The sequence below is a fragment of the Calonectris borealis genome, chromosome 22 (assembly GCF_964195595.1).
Source record: "Calonectris borealis chromosome 22, bCalBor7.hap1.2, whole genome shotgun sequence".
Lineage (NCBI taxonomy): Eukaryota > Metazoa > Chordata > Aves > Procellariiformes > Procellariidae > Calonectris > Calonectris borealis.
The window spans coordinates 3,719,796-3,740,488 of record NC_134333.1 but is presented as its reverse complement, the minus strand read 5'-3'; the positions used below and the strand labels follow the sequence as shown (position 1 = coordinate 3,740,488).

Below are 20,693 nucleotides of genomic sequence, written 5' to 3'. Positions count from 1 at the left end.
ATGCGGCGGTGCCGGGGCGCAGGGCTGGCGGGGCTGGCCGCGGTGCTCCTGGGTGCGCGGGGCTGGCGGTGGTGGATGGGGCCGGGGCTGTGCCCGGGCTGCTCCCCCGGGAGCCCAGCGCCAGCTCTTCCCTCTCCTTCCTCGACGTCTCTTTCCCCCTCCCTGCCTCTCTGCCATCTCTCGTCCCCCTTTCCAAACCCGCCGAGTCCCCTCTTCCTGGTCTCCCTATTTTTCCATCATCTCTGTCGGTACGAGCCTTCTTGCACGTATCCCTGCTTTTCCATGCCCCCTCTCCTTCCCCTGTGCATTCAGCGGTTCTTATTGCCCTGAATATAGCCCTCTGTCCTTCACTGTAACAACCCCTCTCCCTGTCTGCTCTTCCTCTCTTCATCCACCCATCTTTTGACCCATCTCTCCAGGCATCTACCATCCCTAACCCCTCTTCCTACTCTGAGAACCCTCTCTCATCTCTCCCTCTGCTTCCTTCATACCTGTAAGCACGTTTGCTTTCCTGCACCATGCCGTTATTCTATACATCCTCTCATCCCCCTGTGCATTCAGCATTTCTTCTTCTTCTGAATTCAGCCCTCCTTCCTTCACTGTAATACACCCAACTCTCCTGTCTCCTCTTTCTCGCCACCCATCCATCCATGCACCTGACTTTCATTCTATCTCTGCATGCACCAATTCCAAATTCCCCCCCAGACTTCTCCCCTTGCTCCACACACCCACACCACGATCACTCTCCATCCCTGTTGATGGACACACGTCCCCATCCGTTCCAGTCTGGCTCTGTCTCACTGCTGCTCTTCCTGACGGTTTCTCTGGGAAAAGAGCCATCAGAGCTGGGCGATCTTTGGTGATCTTTGGCCTTTCCTTCTCCTTTCTCGGCAGTGGCTGCGGGCAGAGCCCAGGTGCAGCAGGAGCCGTCGGCAGAGACCACCGAGGGCACCGGCATCACCATCAACTGCTCACACCCCAACATACAGCGTTTCGACCTCATCTACTGGTACCGTCAGCTCCCGGGCCGAGGCCCCGCGTTCCTGGCGCTCGGCAACAAAGGGTCCAAGGATCTGCAGGAGCCGCCGGGGCGGCTGTCGGTGGCGGCAGACCGCCGGTCCAGCGCCCTGTGGCTCGCCCGGCCCCGGCGCGGGGACGCGGCGGTGTATTACTGCGCCGTGGGAGACACGGGGAGAGGAGCCGGGGCTGCGGCCGGGCACGAACCGCCGCGGGCGGGGCCGGGCGTGTGTGTCGGGGGCGGGGGGACAGCCCCGGGCGGGCCCGCCAGGGGGCGCTGCCGCTCCGCCCGCCGGGGCCGCCCCGCCCCGCCCCGCCCCGCCCCGGGGCGGTTCCCCCGCCCCACCGGCACCGGGCCCGAGAAGTCCCCGCACCCCGCGCCCCGCAGCCCCGGGAGCTCCTCCCGTGGCGGATCCGGAGCCGCCCCCGGGCAGAAACCTTCTCCCGCCCCGCACCCCGCTCACCCCCGCACTCCCACCGGGACGCGGACAGAAATCCCCCGCGACAGCGGCGGCGGCGGCGGCGGGGAGGAAAGGCGACCGGATCGGCGGCGGTGTCCGGCGGTGCCCGGGAAGGAGCGACTGCAGCCGCCGGCCCCGCGGGCTCCCGGCCGGGAGCAGCGCCTTTCTGCTCTGCAGAGGGAGGCGGGCAGCAGAGATCCTCCTGCCCCCGGGCAGCCGGGGAGCCCTCGGTCCTGCCGCAGGGACCGGCCACTGCTGGCGTGGAACACACAGGGCCTCTTCTCGGGCTTCTGACCTGCCCCACTGGCATAGCCAAGGGAACCTGAGCAGGTGCTTTCCTCTGCTCTGTGAACACAGGGAGTCGGTGCTAAGTTGCTAATGCAAAACCTGACTCAGGAAAGAACAACCAGAAGGCTTTTCACATTTCCTTACTTTGTAAGAGCTCTGATCTCCAATTGAAAACTGAGTCCTGCAGCTACAGGCTTTCAGGGAGCTTTCCAAAGGTTCATGCTAGTCTTGCAAAATCATCAAATGGAGTCAGGAGTTCAAGATCCACACCGACAGGAGAAGGGGATGTCAAGGTCACAGGTACCTTAAGTGCTCCTCACAGTGGCTCAGTGTCGAGACTTTTTTTACGTGACTCAGAACCTTTGGAGCTGAGGCCCAGGAGACAGGGTTTAGATCCACTGACCTCCAGAGATCCCTTCCAAATTTACCAATTCTGTGTTTCTGTAACACAAGGCATGAGGAGGGTCTGAGAGAACTGGCCTTCTTCAGACTTCAAAAGAGAAGCTTAAGAAAGAACTTTTTGATCCTTCTAACAGTGGACTGAGGATGAAGGGCCAGATGGAGCCAAACTCTGCTTGAGCACAGAGATAGAGCAAAGGGCAATGGACACGATCTGGAACGGGGGAAATTCCTACTAGAAATTTGGAATTGTGGTTTTTTTAACAATGAGGGTGGAGCATGTGTGTCGATAGATCCCACTAAGAATGGGACTCTGGCTCCACAGAGTGTTGATTAAAATACCATTAATTGGGGATAACACAAGAAGGTCAAGGGGGATAGCATGCATGACGTTATGCCCTTTCAGATGCTGGGAACCCTGAGTTTTGGAGCATAAGCTGGGGTTGAGCACATAATGCAAATCCTGCCCATGCTGAGATTCACTGGCATTGTCGTCTTTGAAGTTTTCATGGGATTTTCTTGGAAATAAACCACTCCTGATTTCTACTGTTGAGCAAAAGGACATTTGTATGAAAGCACGGTGCTTCACTCCTAGGTCAAGACAAGGACGTGTTAGTGGAACGTTGCCCAGTGTGCCAAGTGATATATACAGCTCAGCACCGCACAGCTCCGTGCCTGCTCAGGTCAGGTTAACTTAACGATAATGAACAGTTTGTTATCTCTGCCACGACTGGGGCATGGGGTCACCCTTTCAGCTCTGGGTGCGGGGCTGCCCTATCCCCACCCCTCGCAGTGCAGCACTCCAATGGGTGCCCCATGGGCTCCCTGGGAGTAGGGGGTGACCCCCTGGTCCCCCATCCTGCTCCCTGCTGACCCCTCACCCTTTCCCCAGAGTAGGAGTAGGTTCTCCTTGTCATCCTGGGCTGGTGGCATCTAACAGCAGTGCTGGAGCCAGGTTCCTCTCTCGCACCAGAACAGGACACAGCCAGAGACCCTGGGCTGCTGCACAGCAGGGTTCATCTCCTGTCTTGGGGGATTTGGGGCAGGGGCGTTGTTCCCAGGCAGCTGAGGAAAGAAAGGGGAGTCGTGAGAGAAACAGAAGAGACTTCTGTTCCCAGAAGAAATAACAACGTCCCCAGAGAGCTGAGGACCCCAGGGGAAGATGTGAACCCTCAGTGGGGAAGAAAGCCCTGACCTCCCAAATGGCCCGGCAGTGGGTGTGCAGAAGAGCAGGCGATTCTAGCTGGGGAGGTGAGGACTCCACTGCGAGCTGACCGGGAACAGCCCCTTCCCACGACTCTTGCCCCCAGACCCCCAGGGCCCCCGTTGTGGAAATGTGCAGTTGCCGTTGGCTGGGGGAGCCACAGGTGGTGCTGCTGGAGGAGGGAGAAACCCAGAAGGAGCATTTCAGGCACAGCAAGAACAGATCCTTTCTCTTCCCGGCTTCTTCCGTTGCTCCCCCAGCAGAGTCGTTTCCGGCAGCTCTGTTCTCTCGTTTTCTGACTCTCTCTCGCTCAGCAAACAGGCAGGTTGGTCTCGGCATGCCCCTCGGATATCTCGTCCTCGCTGCCTTCCTGGGGCAACGGCTGGGTAAGTCCTGGCTTTTCACCAATGCAGACTTCATCTTCCCCCCAGGAAACCCTCGCCAGCTTTATCAGGACCACGTGGGGAACTACTCCTGAATTACAGGAAAACGCTGGGAAATGTCACCTCACATTTGTGCTTTTGCACCAGTTCTCTCAAGACGCCTTTGCTGTTGGAAAGGAGAGAGGAGAGGAGAGGAGAGAGACCTCAGACCCCTTCTCCTGCTTTTCTTTCCCTTTCAATCCATTTCTCTCTGCCTCTCTCTTCTGATGCTCCTGCTGTTACTACAGGAGATCTCAGCTGTCGCTGCACTCCCATATTTTTCCCTTTCCAAACACAAATTACCAGATCCTGTCAATGCTGCTACCGGGACTTTAAAGCCCTCATCCCATTGACATTAATAGGGTTCCCCAGTCTACCTCCTGGCTGGCATATATCTGTCATGTTCTCCAGTTTTCTCCTGGTTGTCAACTCAGCCAGGGCTTCCTCTTTCTACCATTCAGCTCAGCATTGCGTGTACTCAGGTTCCTAGGAGCCCTTGGAGATGACAGGGATGGGGAAGGAGGATGAATCTTTTTGCCGTAGCTCCATGGGCCCCTCAGCCTGCTGGAGGGCTGCTGGTCCCAGCACACAAAGGTCAGGCATGACAGGCTGTTCCCTGGTCCTCTGGGCAGTAGGAGCAGGAGCAGGGACACAGCACAGCTCTCCTCAGGGTCCATACTGGGCTGAGAGCTCCAAGCTCCTGCCCAGAACCACTCTCCCCTGGCTGTCCCCAGGCCTCAGGATTTTCCTGCAGGGCAAGGGACAGGGAACCTTCTCCACCAGGGCTTTGCATCCACTCCTGGTTTGCATCTCGGAGCCTTTCCCTGCAGAGCTGATGACCTTCACTTTCTTCCAGGCACCATGGGGCAGACCACTGTCACCCAGCAAGAAGGACAAGTCACAGTGAAGCAGAGAGACACCTTCCAAACAACCTGCACCTACCAGGACTCTAACTTCTATGGCTTGCTCTGGTACCAGCAGAGGAAAGGCCAAGCCCCACAGCGTATCTCATACCATGCAGCAGCTGGCCCCAAGCGCAATGGCCGTCTCACCACGCTGCTGACCACCACGGGGAAATACAGCCTCCTGCGGCTGGAGGAAGTCGAGGTCTCTGGCAGTGCCTTGTACCTCTGTGCTGTGCAAGACACCCTGGTGCAGGGAGCTTCCTTGGCTGTGCAACAACCCAGGGGAGGGAGGGGATGTGTCTGGGCAAGGCTGAGCTTGGGGGAAGGGGCCCTGAGGTGTCCCCTGGCAGCGCTGCTTCCCCTCTGCACCCAGGGATCTGCAGGACAAGACCCTCTTTCTGAAAGGGGCCGGTGTCAGTGGCTCTGGAGATGGTGACCATGACTGTAGGACAGAGCCTGCTGGGAACCAGGATGCCAGGGGCTTGCTCTCAGCCCCTCAGGCTCAGTGTTAGTAAATTCCTGCAAGCCCAGGACTAATTAGGTCCATCATGCACTGACCAGCCCCACCCAGAGGCCCCTAGAGGGCATTTTGACAGAGATTTGTGGGCTTGTTTGCTCTCTTGAATAAGTAAAGGCTCAAACTGGACTTGAGTCAAGCCATCAGTTATCTCCAGATGTTCAGCCCGTCCCAGTGCGATGTTTGTGCCTGAGGGGCAGAGCAAACCACACAGAACAGCCCCAATGCCAAAGGCCCAGGCGCTCTCCATGTTCCTAACCAATAAGCAAAGAGACCAACATACAAATGAAGCCTTACAACCCCCCGGGCTCCCTGCAGTCTCCTCAGGGGAGTTAGAGGGCTCGATGATCATCTGCAGCTCCTACACAGGGAGCAGTGTTGTGGTGATGAGCTCCCACAGCAGCAGGGGACGGTGTGTCTGGGACAAGCCAGATCTGCAGCAGGCTGCTGTAGGGGGATTTTTGTGTTACCCCTTGAGGTGAAATAAACACACGTTTGTGCTTAAATAATTACAAAAAGAAGTTAATGAACAATGCATTGGGCAGAGTCCTACCGCCATAAGTGGTTCTTCAAGGGGTCTGCAGAGATGCATCACAGGCACATCCCTTATATACACTTGCATCAGCACCAATCCCGCGACCGGTTGCATGGGGCGCCTTAGCCCAGCCATGGGTCCATCCCTCAATCCAGCTCTCCTGCCCCAAGGTGGCTCCTGAGCTTTCCATTCCAGGAGGGCTGCAGGACAATGCTGGGGCCATTTCTTTTCTCAGCACCAAGGGAAACTGCACTCCCTTACAGGGAGTCCTTCTGTCTCGGGCATCCCTGCTTCCAGCCCCTTTAACCCCTTCTGAAGTTGGGCCTTCTTGCCCTCCATGACAGATCATTCCTTGGTCACCAATCACCATTGCTGAGCAGTTACAATTTGAATTTCCCCTTCACTGCAGATGCTGAGGCTGGGGATGGGCAATGAGGCTGTGCTCAGGAAGCTTCCTCCCTCCCATAAATGGATTCTATGTGGAGTTTTGATCTCCTCAGGCTTGAGGAGACTCTGCTATCCATGATGTAATGTTTCCTGTCCATTCCAGACACCAGTTTATGCAGACAGGGTCTCAAATGTTCCCATAGCACACCACATGAAGCCGCAGTCTTCTTATTGTCAGTGATGTAAACATGCAGGGAAAGCTCAGCTCTCTGGTAAAGTACAAGCTGCACACATTGAGCCTTGCATTTCTATATTAGTGATTTGTTCATCTTGACCACTATTAAGAACAGGAGGCACATCCATCCTCCCTGACAGCAACTGGGTTTGTCTTGTCTCGAGGCAGGGATACATGAAAACTGGTTCCATTGTGTTATTTCCCTCCTGAACTTCAGCCATGGAGGTGATGTAAAGAGCTGCTGTACCTTCTCCTTCTCCTGTCTGCGTGGCCAATGATAAAACACAACAAACGCAGACAATGAAAAGCTCGACCCAGGCAGCTCCCAGCATGGGGCATCCATGGGCCCCCGTTCCCCTCTGCTCTCTGGGAGACAGCCCCAGCCTCAGCCTCCTATCAGCAGGTGCCTCATCCACCCCACTGGACCATCGTTCCAAGGAATCTCTGGGGACATTAAACATTCCCGTGGGAGCAGGTTGCTTGCTCCTGCTCCTCCGGTATAATGGACGGGCACGTTCGGCACCACATGTCCTTTGTCTGCTCAGCCAGGAATGACCAAACTGTGCCTGGAGCACTGCTCTCCTCCCCTAAAGGGTTCTTCTGTCCTTTAATCCCTGGGCACAGAGGTGGCTCCTCAAGGGAAACACCTGCATGAGCAGCAGCTGCTGCAGAAACTCCCCACGCGGGGACAGGCACTGTCCCACACTCTGCTGGGTGGGGGACACCCAGCACAGCCTCTGCTTTACAGACGGACCCTCTCCAAGCTTCACGGAGTCACATGAGTGACCTCCCAACGCCTGTGCTAGCCAGGGCCCCAGACCCTGTCCTCTGCGCCCAGCCTTGGGGACAGACTGGCAGGGGAGGTTCTCTCTCTGCTACACACCTCCTGCTCCAGAAGAGAAGGCAGGTGAAGCCTTCTTCAGGCGGCTGGGGAAAGCCCCACAGTCACAGGCCCTGGTACCCATGGGTGACTTTTGCCACCCCAGTGTCTGCTGCAGGAGCAAACTGGCTGGGCACAAGCAAACCAGGACATGGCTGGGGCACAGGGAAGACAAATTTCTAATGCAGGCAATCCATGAATGGACTAGGAGAGAGGCTCGGTTAGACCTGCTACTCACAAATGAGGAAGAACGGTGGGATGATGTGAAGTTCAAGGGCAGCCTTGCCTGCGGTGACCATGAGACTGTGGGCCTTGAGATCCTCAGAGGACTGACCAAGACAGACAGGAGGATTACTGCCCCCGACTTCAGAAGAGCACATCTCAGTCTCTTCAGGGACCTACCTGCTTGGCAGGATGCCATGGGAAACTGCCCTGCAGCACAGAGGGTCCCAGGAGAGCTGGGTAACCTTCAAGGAGAGCCTCCTCAGAGCACAGGCATGGTCCTCTGCAATGTGGAGGAAAAAGCAAAGCTGGAGTGGAAACCAGCAAGGGAGGTGAAGGGAACCAGGAAAGGTGTCTCCGAGCCTATGGGCAGCAAACGGAGGGCTAAGATGTGATGAGATGGGGTCTCATTGCTCGGTGAGGAAGAGGACCTGGTGACAAATGATTGGGAAAAGGCTGACGTACTCGATACCTGTTTCTCCTCAGTTTTTACTGGTATGGCTTCTCCTCAGGCCTACGACATCCCTGTGCCTTCCTCTACAGGAATGAAGCAGCACCCACGGTAGAAGAAGAAACAATTAACGAGCTCTTACTATCAGTTGGGACCACTTGAGATGCATCCAAGGGTGTTCAAGGAGCTGACTGGACAGTCCCTACTCACTCCCTGGAAGGAAGATGGAGCAAGTAATCTCAGAAGCCATTGCTTGACTCATGAAAGGCAAGAAGGGGGTTGGGAGCAGCTCACCTGGGTTTACCGAGGGCAAATCATGCCTCACCAACCTCATTGCTTTCTGTGAGGAGGGGACTGGCACTGTGGGGAAGGGGAGGGCACTGGCTGTGGTGTACCTTGACTTTAGCAAGACCTTTGCCATGCCCTCATGGGTGCACACACATGCACACCTAGACACACGCAGAGGTATGCGCACTCACAGGCACACACACAGATATGTGTGCACACACGGTCTCACACACCTGGGCACAACCACACACCCGAGCTTGCACACACCCAAAGAGTAACTCATACGTGTGCACTCATAAAGAGGTGTGCACACACGTTCCCAAAGGAGCCCATGGGCAGACACAGGCACCGCCACCCCCCCATACCAACATGGATGCACAGATATTCAAGCACTCATGCTTACACGTATGCATAGTCCTAGCACGCATGTATTTGCAAACAGATTTCATGCACGCTCATGTACAGAGATGCACACAGATAAAAGCACATATCTGCAGACGCGTATGCCCACACACTTTCATATATGCTGACCAATGTCACACCCGTCCATGCTCACCTGCCTGGTCACATGCATGTGATAAAACATACACATTCATGAACAGACGTGACCAAACACACACGTGCAACATTTGTGCACACTCACGCTTGCATGTGCATTACCTCAGGCACACGCGCGCACACACATACAGACATGCCTATGTATGAATGCACACATGAGCACAGCCAGAGGAACATGTATGTGAGCATGAACGTACACACCCCCCACTGAGAACCAGCACGCTCAATGCCCGCTCTCAGCATCTCAGCATAACTCTAGGCAAGTCCTTCAGACTCCACAGTTAAGGCAATGAATCACACACCATCCGCTGTAGTGAGCTCAAGAGCTTGACACTGGTTCAGTCAGCTGTTTTCTCACTAGAAAAGAGAGAAACCACAGCAGAGTTGAAGCTACCATGGCATTTCCAGACATTGAACCTCTCCACGTCCCAAGTCTGTGGGTCAGGGATAACGTAAAACCTCGAGGACATCCATATTGCTGCAGCCAGAAAGAATCCCCACATTACAACTGAAAAAACTCCTCCAGCCTTAGATGCACCCAACTGTCCTAAGCAATCTCCCTAAGAGAGATGTGGGGGTATGGGACCAGCCCCAGCTCTCTAAAGGGAACGGTGCCCCTCTGATGTATTCACACAGCAGTGCGGTGGTTTGCCTGGGACAAGCCAGACTGCCCACAGGCTGCAAACACGGAGGCTGGGACACCAGAAATTATACCAGTAAGAAAGGCACTCAGCCTCTACAAAGCAATCCTTAAAATGCCATTTATAAGCGCTAAGTCTAGAAAGAAAGAGAGGAGAGCATAGATAACGTTCCATCCCTTCAGATGCTGGGAACCCTGAGCTACTCTACATCAGCTGCTCTCACAGACCGAGAGAATGACAGAACGTTCAAGGTTGGAGGGGACCACTGGAGGTCATCTGGTCCAACGCCCCTGCTCAAGCAGGACCATCTAGGGCCAGTTGCCCACCAGTCCGTCTAGGTGGTTTTTGAGTATCTCTAAGGAAGGAGACTTGGCAACCTCCCTGGGCAACCTATGCCAGTGCTCAGTCACTCCCACAGCACAGTACAATGTGTTGCCCCCTCGCCAGGGCACCGCACACCGTGCAGATCCCGTCCATGGAAGGATTACCCCATTTGGGTCACTCATGCTTTTAGAGCATTTTCTTCAAATGGAAACAGATGTAGTCATCATTTCTACTGCCAAACACTACAACCAGGCCAGAAGTTCATTCCACGTGAACAAATACCAGCAGCTTTCACATGCTTCTTTCTTAGGGTGTAAATCAAGGGGTTCAGCAGGGGAGTAAGAGTGGTGTAAAGAACAGCCGCAGCGCTCTCAGTCCATGGTTTAAATCACCATAAAAAAAAAAAGAACCTCTGGCAACAACGCCCTTAGTTTGAGTTCTAAAACCCGCATGGATCCTATGCCCTTTTCCTACCTTTCCAAGATCAGTTTTGTCAGGCAGGCAAACCAGGGATCATGCCAAGAGCCCGTAGCAGCACTTTGGCAGTGCTTTGGCAAAAGGGCTCACTCCTCTGTCAGAAGAAATGCCATCCCTCCGTCTACAACAAGGATAATTGCAGATGCTATCATCATTAAGAAGGACCTTCTGCTTATTCCATGGTTTACTGTGGTGGGGTTAGGAAGTCCAACTGTGCTGCTGCAGACGATGGTTATTAATAGCATGATTTGGGAAAAAAGAATTCAGATATGCAAAGGAAAGGCCTTTATGAAGTTTTGGCCTTCAGTCGTTCTGAGACATGTGTCATTAGCCATAATTCCCTCTGGGTGGAAGACATTGGTATGGGGTTCTCCGTTCTTCCACTTGTACACTTTTGTCAAGACATCTGGATTTTCATGGCAGGAAATAAGATACGAGACCATAGTGGCTGCCCAGAGACATTTCCAGTGATCAAAAGGGATGGGATTTACACGTAAAAGACACCTCTCCCCCCCCGAGTGCCAGCCGATTCCTGAGCACAAATTCTCGGGGGGACCAATGAAGCAGTCAAGAGCTCTGAGCCCAGCTGCAGCTCCCTTGGGAAGAGCACCCAGTTCCTTCGTCCCTGCTGATCTTCACGTTCTCCTGCACGCTCTGCTACTGCTGGCTATGCCTGCTGGCCATGACCACTAGATTGGGTAGTGGAGAGGAGAGGAAGGTGGAGTAACAGCTATGGGCCATCCCAAGGGGGCTCTTCCCTGATTTAGCACTCTTGCCATTCTACAAAGCAAACCATCTTCTGGAGCCCCTTACCCAGCCCCCACCACCCCAGCACAGCTCTGGCCATAACAAGAGGAACGCCCTTCCTCAAGAGCTCATGGGGCTGCTGACCCCTCAGAACCTCCCGCCGCTCTGGGCATTTGTGGGCAGAGACACAGCAAGGCAAGGCCTGATGGTGCCTGGCAGCAGAGCAGCCAGGGATGACTTCCTCAGCTCCAAGGGATGGTGCCCAAAAGAGGAGACACTGCAGGGGGTCCCAACCTCCCATTCCTCTGTGATTGGAGAAGGGTCTGCTTGTGCCCTCATCCCCTTCCACCCCAGAGCAACACCCTTCTCCTTTGGCAGCCTGGAGAGTGTCCGCAGAGGGAAGGACCACGTGGAGGCCAGGCTTGAATGCAGCAGAACTTTAATGAGTCAAAAGAGGGAAACAAAGTCACTCCAAGTGACATCAGCAGTGCAGGGAGCCCTGGAGGCAGCGGTCCCAAGGGAGGGAGCATCCCAAGAGTCTGCGGTCCTTGGCCATGGAGATGTACCTGCATGATGTCCAACTGCCTGCCCCATGGGGAGAGAGGAGCCAGATGGACCCCACCAGGCTGGCCTTGGTGGCACCTTGTAGCCAATGGGATCCAAAGCAAACCAAGAAAAGGGAGAGGAAGGCAAGGTCGGTCAGATATGCTGAAAACAAATCCAGAAGATCAATCCTCTGCCCAGCACCATGTTCTAGATCCTCAAGGGGTCTCCCTGGGGCTTCCCAGCATCTTCAGCAGGGGAGGCACCTTCTGCCACAGTAGCGGCTGGAAATGCCAGAGAGGTCACAGCACCCAGAGGTGATGGGCACTCCATCACAGCTGAGGATGCTGCCAACAGCAGCAGAGGTGGAGGATCCCACAACGGTGTTCTGCGGGAAGGAGCTGAGGATGGGGCCGGGCAGGGTCACCACCACCGGGGAGGGCTGGATCACGACGGTGGAGTTCTGGCACTGCCTGACACAGGGCTCATTGCAGCTGTTGGCCAGCGGGGTCGGGCCACAGGGCCGGCACGGCACGCACTGGTCGTAGCAGGACATTCTTTAAGGGTCCGGAGGTGCGCCTGGGAGAGAGGACAGGGAGGAAGCAGAGCACAAGGGTGGGTGAGGAGCAGCGTGGTTATCACAAAGGAGCCAAGGCCACTACTGAGTATAGAGCTGGAAAATATGCCAGCAGCGACATGGTCTTTATCACCCTACAAAGAGCAGCCTGGCCCAGGGAGGCTCTCTCCTAATTTGTAAACCAAAAGCCCCCTCAGACACATCCCAGCCTCTCTCTAAGCAGACCTTTTCCTGCTTCCCTCTCTCATGAGAAGAAGATCCAAACCCCAAGACAGGACAGAGCAATATCAGCTGAGATGTCCATTGAGGAGAGATCTCACTTTGGAAGAGGAGGAGAAGGGGCTCCAGACTCACCTGGTTTCCAAGCAGAAGGAGGCAAGAGAAGGGGATGAGAGAGCAGGGACCTGGACTGGCTTTTATACCTGCCCTTCATCGCCGCAGGACCAGAGGCCCTTTGCAGAGGTAACAATTCTCTGACCAGCTCATCTTGAATGCAAACCATCGCAGCTAATGATATGGGCTGTGCTTTGGTTTCCAACACTGCTGCCTTTTCATTTCCAGGTTTGTGCCGTGCCCATTCCCCAATGAAGGCTTCTCCTGAGTGTTGAGATGAAAGGCCCCAGGATTTCGAGGGCAGGAATGCAGCAGTGCAGGCAGAAGACTCAGCTCACGTGGTGGACGTGTCCAGAGCAGAGAAGTGACATCAGCCTGGGTCACTCTGGTGGGGCTGTTTGAAGTGCTGTTCTCAGGAAGAAGCTCCAGCAATCCTCAGCTGCACACCATGGGCTCCCACGCATGAGGACGTGCCATGTCCTTGTCTTTCCCTCCCTCCTCAGCTCACCCCCATGGTCACTTGTTGTTGCCTCCCCAGGTGTGCATTGTGCTCCTAGGTTTTGACCCCATCCTGTCTAACACTGCCCGCAGGAAACAATTCTGGCTGGTTTTGACTCATCCCCTCTCTGTGCAGTCTGTGAGCACACAAAAAACGCCATGGGCATGCCTGGGACCTTGTTCTTCCCCAGAATGCCCCAGCCCTGCCTCAGTTGTCCACAGGGTTCCTTGGCAGAGGCCACGGTTGGATGTGTTCCTCCGTGTGTTCTTGTCTTGTGTGCTTCTGTGTGCAGCTGGGATTGTGTGAATGCACATGGGAGCACAAACTTGTGCATGACTCTACACCGATGTGCATGAGCGTGTGTGTGTCCTTGTGTGCCCACATCACGAGGGAATGTGCTGCTCATACTGAGGACCCTCTCCACTGCTCTCTCCATGAGCACCACAGAGCAGCAGGTTCCCAGGGTCAGGAGGAGCCTGAGTGCAGCTGAAAGGTGATGGCACCAGCCTGCTAGAGATCTGTCCAGGGAGAGGCCCTGAAATGCAGCTCCTGCCTCCTGAGCCCTCCTTTTCCTGCCCCTGCAGAGCTCACACTCCGCTGCTGTGTAACAATATTGAGAGTGCCCCAGCATGGCTGGCAGTCCCCCCACCCTGCCTCTCCAGGCCAGGACACAGCTGCTCTCTCCATCGATAGAGAGTTCAGAAGGATGGGCTTTGCTTTATGGGCAAGGAGAAAGGCTGAGGAATCCTGCCGACCATGTGCTGGCCATCCCTGAGCGGATCTGCTTCCAACGCAGTGTTGGGGTGGGACACGCACCTGCCTCGTGTCCAAGCCAATGCCCAATGTTCTTGTGTAGATCATCGGCCTGGTGCTGTGTCAGGCAGAGGTGAGACCCTGGATCAAGCAGGTACTGAATGAAAGGACCACGGAGCTTGATATCGCAGTGCTCTGAGTGGAAGGACAGAGCCTGTGGCTTGCACGGGGAAAGCCAACAAAATGATGACTGCTTTGGTCTTCCACCTACAAGGACCTTCATGCCCTGCCTTGGAATCTCGGTCTGAGTGCCCAGCAACTGCCCCTGGGAGGGAAGGGGCACTGGATTCGAGACCGCACCTCCCAAAGCCTGCTGCTCTTCCACAGGGGTGTCCAGAAGAGACCCTCTTTCCAACAAGGGCTGTGCACATTGTGGAAAGTTCTTTAGCACATCTCCCCTCCTGAAGGTCTGTCTGCCTGGGCTCAGGTCCAGCTTGGAGACAGTGCAGTCGAGGGCTTCATCCCTTCCCTTTAGTGACCGCGATGAGATCACTGCCAGGGAGTTCTGCTGGGAGATCTCAGGCAGGGCTGATTCCTCTCTCCATGGAGCTGCTGCTGAGCTGAGGCTCCAGTGTACCTGAGGGCCAACCTCATTGCTTTCTCAGGAGGTAATGGGCACTGGGGCGACGGGAAGGGCAGGGGATGTGTATACCCGGAGTTCAGAAGGATGTTTGACACCCTCTTCCGCACTTCCTTTAGAAAAAAACTGGCGATGAATGGGTTGATAAAGAGCCTGATAAGGTGGGTGGAAAATTGGTTGGACTACCAGGCTCCAAGAGTTGTGACCATGAAGAAATGGGCTGACTGGAACATGATGAAGGTCAAAAAGGGCAAGGGCAAGGCTTTGCATCTGATATCGGAACCAGCCCATGCAGTCACACGTGTTGGGGAGTCACTGCCTAGGAAGCAGATCCACAGAAAAGGATGTGTGGTTTTAGGACACCCAGCTGAACATGAGACCACAGTGAGCCCTTGCAGAGGTGTTCAAGGCTGGACTGATCGTGACCTTCAGCAACCTGATCTAATGGGACCTGTTCCGATCAGGGCGGTGATCTAGATGACCTGCGGAGGTCCCTTCTCCCCTACATTCTGACTCTGTGAGTGCCCACCACCCCGGCCCTCCCTGACCCCTGCACACCATGGGCACATTTGTCCTCACACCCTCTTTGCCTAAACAGAACTTTCAGGCATTACGCTATGTTCAGTTTTGGGCCCCTCACTACAAGAAGGACATGGAGGTGCTGGAGCGTGTCCAGGAAAGGGCAACGGAGCTGGTGAAGGGCCTGGAGAACAAGTCTTATGAGGAGCGGCTGAGGGAACTGGGACTGTTTAGTCTGGAGAAGACGAGGCTGAGGGGAGACCTCATCGCGCTCTACAACTCCCTGAAAGAAGGTTGTAGTGAGGTGGGTGTTGGTCTCTTCTCCCAAGTCACTAGCGATATGACGAGAGGAAATGGCCTCAAGTTGCGCCAAGGGAGGTTTAGGCTGGACATTAGGAAAAATTTCTTTAGTGAAAGAGTGGTCAGGCCTTGGACCAGGCTGCCCAGGGAAGTGGTGGAGTCCCCATCCCTGGAAGTATTTAAAAGACGTGTAGATGAGGCGCTTAGGGACATGGTTTAGTGGGCATGGTGGGGTTGGGTTGACGGTTGGACTCGATGATCTTAGAGGTCTTTTCCAACCTTAATGATTCTATGCTCTGACTACCGAGAGGCAGCTGAAGGGAGGCTCTCAGCCTCCTCACTGCCATCCACAGGAAATCAGTGGCTGCTGTTTCCAGCCCCTGAGCTTGAGGCATCTCCTGGGTTAAGGCCCTGCAGCTGTCCCAGGCTGCACCTGGCACAGTGCATCCTTATTCTTGCTGAGGTGTCCTTGCTGTAGCACGGGGAGACAATGATCTGCCCATGCAGAGGCACTGAGCACTCTTAGCCCGGGTGAGACCCTGAGTGGCCAAGGCAGAGCAGTGGAATATGACAGTGCCAGGGTGCAGGGCTGGCAGGATTGGCCGTGGTGCTCCTGGGTGCATGGGGCTGGCTCTGGGCTGCTTTGGGGGTCAAGGGGAGACCTATTTAATCTGGGGAGGGACTCTGGGTTGCTTGGCACAGCTAAGCCCATTGCAATGGCAGGTACGTCTTGTCACAGAGATCTGAGCTGCCACCTCCCCATGCACAACCTTGGACACTCCTGCAGCTCTTGTGGAGTGCAAGGGGCCATCCAAGGGAGGGACCTGACACCTCTGCCCCTGGCTGGGCACAGGGCTAGCCAAGCTCTGGCCTTGGTGTTCATGGAGGTGCACCAGGTAGCCTGGAAATCTCTGCTCTGAGGAGCTCTGGACACTGCCCCACCCTGGCCGTGGGCCCAGACCTGAGATGCTAAACACTGAACGGCAGCCCTATCCCTCCTTCCACAGATTCCTTGTGTGATCCCTACTCCTTTCCCCATGTATTTCTAAATGGATAGAGTGAACATTAGCTTTGGCTCCATCCACCTCCCGTGACATCAAAACTGTGCTAAGGCCAGTTGGTGGGGGCACCAGCCTCAATGAGAGGGTGGTGATCTTCCTTCACATGGCGTTCCTCACTGTGACCGATTTCTCCCCCATCCTCACCTCCTGTGTGTGCATCTCACCCATCCTGAGGGTCCACTCTGCCTTAGGCAAGTGTCATACCTTCTCCACCTGCACCGCCTACCTCAATGTAGAGGCCAACTATTATGTGCCCAAGGTCTCATGTACCTGAGGACAGGATCCCAGAACCCTGTGCACAGCAGGACTCCTGACTTCTGCACCACAAAGATGCTCCCCTTGAATGCCCTCACATTCACCCTGAGGACTCAGGAGATGAAAGCTGACCTCACCAGGTTGTCTGGTGGGAGGGGGCTGGGCCAGAGTCAGTAGGTATTTCCCCTCTCCATGAGACAGCTGTGGACTGAGGAAGAGGAGGGAGGATCGTGGGCTTGTGAGTCATGATGCCAGCTGGGGAGAGAAGCTGCCTGAGAAAATGCTGGAAAGGAGGGCTGCATTTCTTCTTGTGTTTGAGAGGGAGGAAGGATCCATCTGCCTCCAGAAAGGTGCTGTTTCTCTCCCAGATCCCATCTCTCCCAGCAGCACAGATTTCTCCTCTTACACGTTCAGCTTCTCCCCTTTACTTGTTCCACCTCCCCTGCTCCCACAACCTCCTCCCCTGCTCGCCCTCCTTGCCCCGAGAACTGCCCTTCACACTTGGTTCTTCCTGCATTTTTGCCTGACAGCCGACACCGCCTTTGCATCCCCTGGAGACTTTTCTCCTGATGGATGAGAGCATCCAGCAGAACGCCGTGCCTTTTCCTTCCAGATCGACTTTTAAATGCCGATTTTCTAATGAGACATTTCGAGAAACTCAGAGTGCTGTCAAAATAGCACGTGCTCAACTTCCAAAACTTCCTGCCATGCCCTGTTGCTGCGCCGTTCCCCCTCCCCTTTGGCTCCTTCCAGCGCACCGGCGTCCCCGTGGCCGAGGTGCGGGTGCTGGGGAGTCCTTGCGGGAGGAGGGGAGAGCCCATTCCCCGGGAGAGCAACTTGTGCCCCTGCAGAGCCACCGAGCCCTCTCAGCCCGGGCGAGACCCCGAGCGGCGCCGGCGCAGGGCTCAGCCCCGGGGCGGAGCTGGCGGCGGCGGAGAGGAGGCGCCGCGGCCGGAGCAGAGAGCCGGGGCTGGCGGGGGGCAGCGAGGCGCGGGCGGCGGAGCGGCGGGATGCGGCGGTGCCGGGGCGCAGGGCTGGCGGGGCTGGCCGCGGTGCTCCTGGGTGCGCGGGGCTGGCGGTGGTGGATGGGGCCGGGGCTGTGCCCGGGCTGCTCCCCCGGGAGCCCAGCGCCAGCTCTTCCCTCTCCATCCTCGACGTCTCTTTCCCCCTCCCTGCCTCTCTGCCATCTCTCGTCCCCCTTTCCAAACCCGCCGAGTCCCCTCTTCCTGGTCTCCCTATTTTTCCATCATCTCTGTCGGTACGAGCCTTCTTGCACGTATCCCTGCTTTTCCATGCCCCCTCTCCTTCCCCTGTGCATTCCGCAGTTCTTATTGCCCTGAATATAGCCCTCTGTCCTTCACTGTAACAACCCCTCTCCCTTTCTCCTCTTCCTCTCTTCATCCACCCATCTTTTGACCCGTCTCTCCATGCATCTACCACCCCTAACCCCTCTTCCTCCTCTGAGACCCCCCTCTCATCTCTCCCTCTGCTTCCTTCATACCTGTAAGCACGTTTGCTTTCCTGCACCATGCCGTTATTCTATACATCCTCTCATCCCCCTGTGCATTCAGCATTTATTCTTCTTCTGAATTCAGCCCTCCTTCCTTCACTGTAACACACCCAACTCTCCTGTCTCCTCTTTCTCGCCACCCATCCATCCGTGCCCCTGACTTTCATTCTATCTCTGCATGCACCAATTCCAAATTCCCCCCCAGACTTCTCCCCTTGCTCCACACACCCACACCAGGATCACTCTCCATCCCTGTGGATGGGCACACGTCCCCATCCCTTCCAGTCTGGCTCTGTCTCACTGCCGCTCTTCCTGATGGTTTCTCTGGGAAAAGAGCCATCAGAGCTGGGCGATCTTTGGTGATCTTTGGCCTTTCCTTCTCCTTTCTCGGCAGTGGCTGCGGGCAGAGCCCAGGTGCAGCAGGAGCCGTCGGCAGAGACCACCGAGGGCATCGGCATCGCCATCAACTGCTCACACCCCAACATACAGTCTTATGACTTCATCAACTGGTACCGTCAGCTCCCGGGCCGAGGCCCCGAATTCCTCATGAGAGGTCTTAAAGGGTCCAAGGAACTGCAGGAGCCGCCGGGGCGGCTGTCGGTGGCGGCAGACCGCCGGTCCAGCGCCCTGTGGCTCGCCCGGCCCCGGCGCGGGGACGCGGCGGTGTATTACTGCGCCGTGGGAGACACGGGGAGAGGAGCCGGGGCTGCGGCCGGGCACGAACCGCCGCGGGCGGGGCCGGGCGTGTGTGTCGGGGGCGGGGGGACAGCCCCGGGCGGGCCCGCCAGGGGGCGCTGCCGCTCCGCCCGCCGGGGCCGCCCCGCCCCGCCCCGCCCCGCCCCGGGGCGGTTCCCCCGCCCCACCGGCCCCGGCCCCGGCACCGGGCCCTAGAAGTCCCCGCACCCCGCGCCCCGCAGCCCCGGGAGCTCCTCCCGTGGCGGATCCGGAGCCGCCCCCGGGCAGAAACCTTCTCCCGCCCCGCACCCCGCTCACCCCCGCACTCCCACCGGGACGCGGACAGAAATCCCCCGCGACAGTGGCGGCGGCGGCGGCGGGGAGGAAAGGCGACCGGATCGGCGGCGGTGTCCGGCGGTGCCCGGGAAGGAGCGACTGCAGCCGCCGGCCCCGCGGGCTCCTGGCCGGGAGCAGCGCCTTTCTGCTCTGCAGAGGGAGGCGGGCAGCAGAGATCCTCCTGCCCCCGGGCAGCCGGGCAGCCCTCGGTCCTGCCGCAGGGACCGGCCACTGCTGGCGTGGAACACACAGGGCCTCTTCTCGGGCTTCTGACCTGCCCCACTGGCATAGCCAAGGGAACCTGAGCAGGTGCTTTCCTCTGCTCTGTGAACACAGGGAGTCGGTGCTAAGTTGCTAATGCAAAACCTGACTCAGGAAAGAACAACCAGAAGGCTTTTCACATTTCCTTACTTTGTAAGAGCTCTGATCTCCAATTGAAAACTGAGTCCTGCAGCTACAGGCTTTCAGGGAGCTTTCCAAAGGTTCATGCTAGTCTTGCAAAATCATCAAATGGAGTCAGGAGTTCAAGATCCACACCGACAGGAGAAGGGGATGTCAAGGTCACAGGTACCTTAAGTGCTCCTCACAGTGGCTCAGTGTCGAGACTTTTTTTACGTGACTCAGAACCTTTGGAGCTGAGGCCCAGGAGACAGGGTTTAGATCCACTGACCTCCAGAGATCCCTTCCAAATTTACCAATTCTGTGTTTCTGTAACACAAGGCATGAGGAGGGTCTGAGAGAACTGGCCTTCTTCAGCCTTCAAAAGAGAAGCTTAAGAGAGAGCATTTTGATCCTTCTAGCAGTTGACTGAGGATGAAGGGCCAGATGGAGCCAAACTCTGCTTGAGCACAGAGATAGAGCAAAGGGCAATGGACACGATCTGGAACGGGGGAAATTCCTACTAGAAATTTGGAATTGTGGTTTTTTTAACCACATGAGGGTTAATGAGGGTGGAGCATGTGTGTAGATAGATTCCACTAAGAATGGGACTCTGGCTCCACAGAGTGTTGATTAAAATACCATTAATTGGGGATAACACAAGAAGGTCAAGGGGGATAGCATGCATGACGTTATGCCCTTTCAGATGCTGGGAACCCTGAGTTTTGGAGCATAAGCTGGGGTTGAGCACATAATGCAAATCCTGCCCATGCTGAGATTCACTGGCATTGTCGTCTTTGAAGTTTTCATGGGATTTTCTTGGAAATAAACCACTCCTGATTTCTACTGTTGAGCAAAAGGACATTTGTATGAAAGCAGGGTGCTTCACTCCTAGGTCAAGACAAGGACGTGTTTGTGGCAACGTTGCCCAGTTTGCCAAGTGATATATACAGCTCAGCACCGCACAGCTCCGTGCCTGCTCAGGTCAGGTTAATGATAATGAACAGTTTGTTATCTCTGCCACGACTGGGGCACGGGATCACCCTTTCAGCTCTGGGTGCTGACCAGGCTGCCCTATCCCCACCCCTCGCAGTGCAGCACTCCAATGGGTGCCCCATGGGCTCCCTGGGAGTAGGGGGTGACCCCCTGATTCCTCATCCTGTTCCCTGCTGACCCCTCACCCTTTCTCCAGAGTAGGAGTAGGTTCTCCTTGTCATCCTGGGCTGGTGGCATCTAACAGCAGTGCTGGAGCCAGGTTCCTCTCTCGCACCAGAACAGGACACAGCCAGAGACCCTGGGCTGCTGCACAGCAGGGTTCATCTCCTGTTTTGGGGGATTTGGGGCAGGGGCGTTGTT

General features: G+C 56.1%; 1 protein-coding gene and 1 gene segment (V, D, J or C); one reads left to right on the top strand and one right to left on the bottom strand.

Annotated features, from left to right (window-relative positions):
• LOC142091776 (T cell receptor alpha variable 4-like) lies at positions 1 to 2,404 on the top strand. The segment is given in 3 exon segments: positions 1 to 52; positions 895 to 1,244; positions 2,303 to 2,404. Coding segments are annotated over 3 exon segments (504 nt in total).
• A 9,347-nt stretch (positions 2,405 to 11,751) lies between these two features.
• Positions 11,752 to 12,511, bottom strand: LOC142091614 (feather keratin Cos1-1/Cos1-3/Cos2-1-like). Its single transcript, XM_075171034.1, has 2 exons — positions 12,429 to 12,511; positions 11,752 to 12,058 (listed from the first exon to the last, which is right to left on the bottom strand). The coding sequence occupies exons 1-2, from the start codon at positions 12,509 to 12,511 to the stop codon at positions 11,752 to 11,754; spliced, it is 390 nt and encodes a 129-aa protein (XP_075027135.1).
• Positions 12,512 to 20,693: the final 8,182 nt, after the last annotated feature.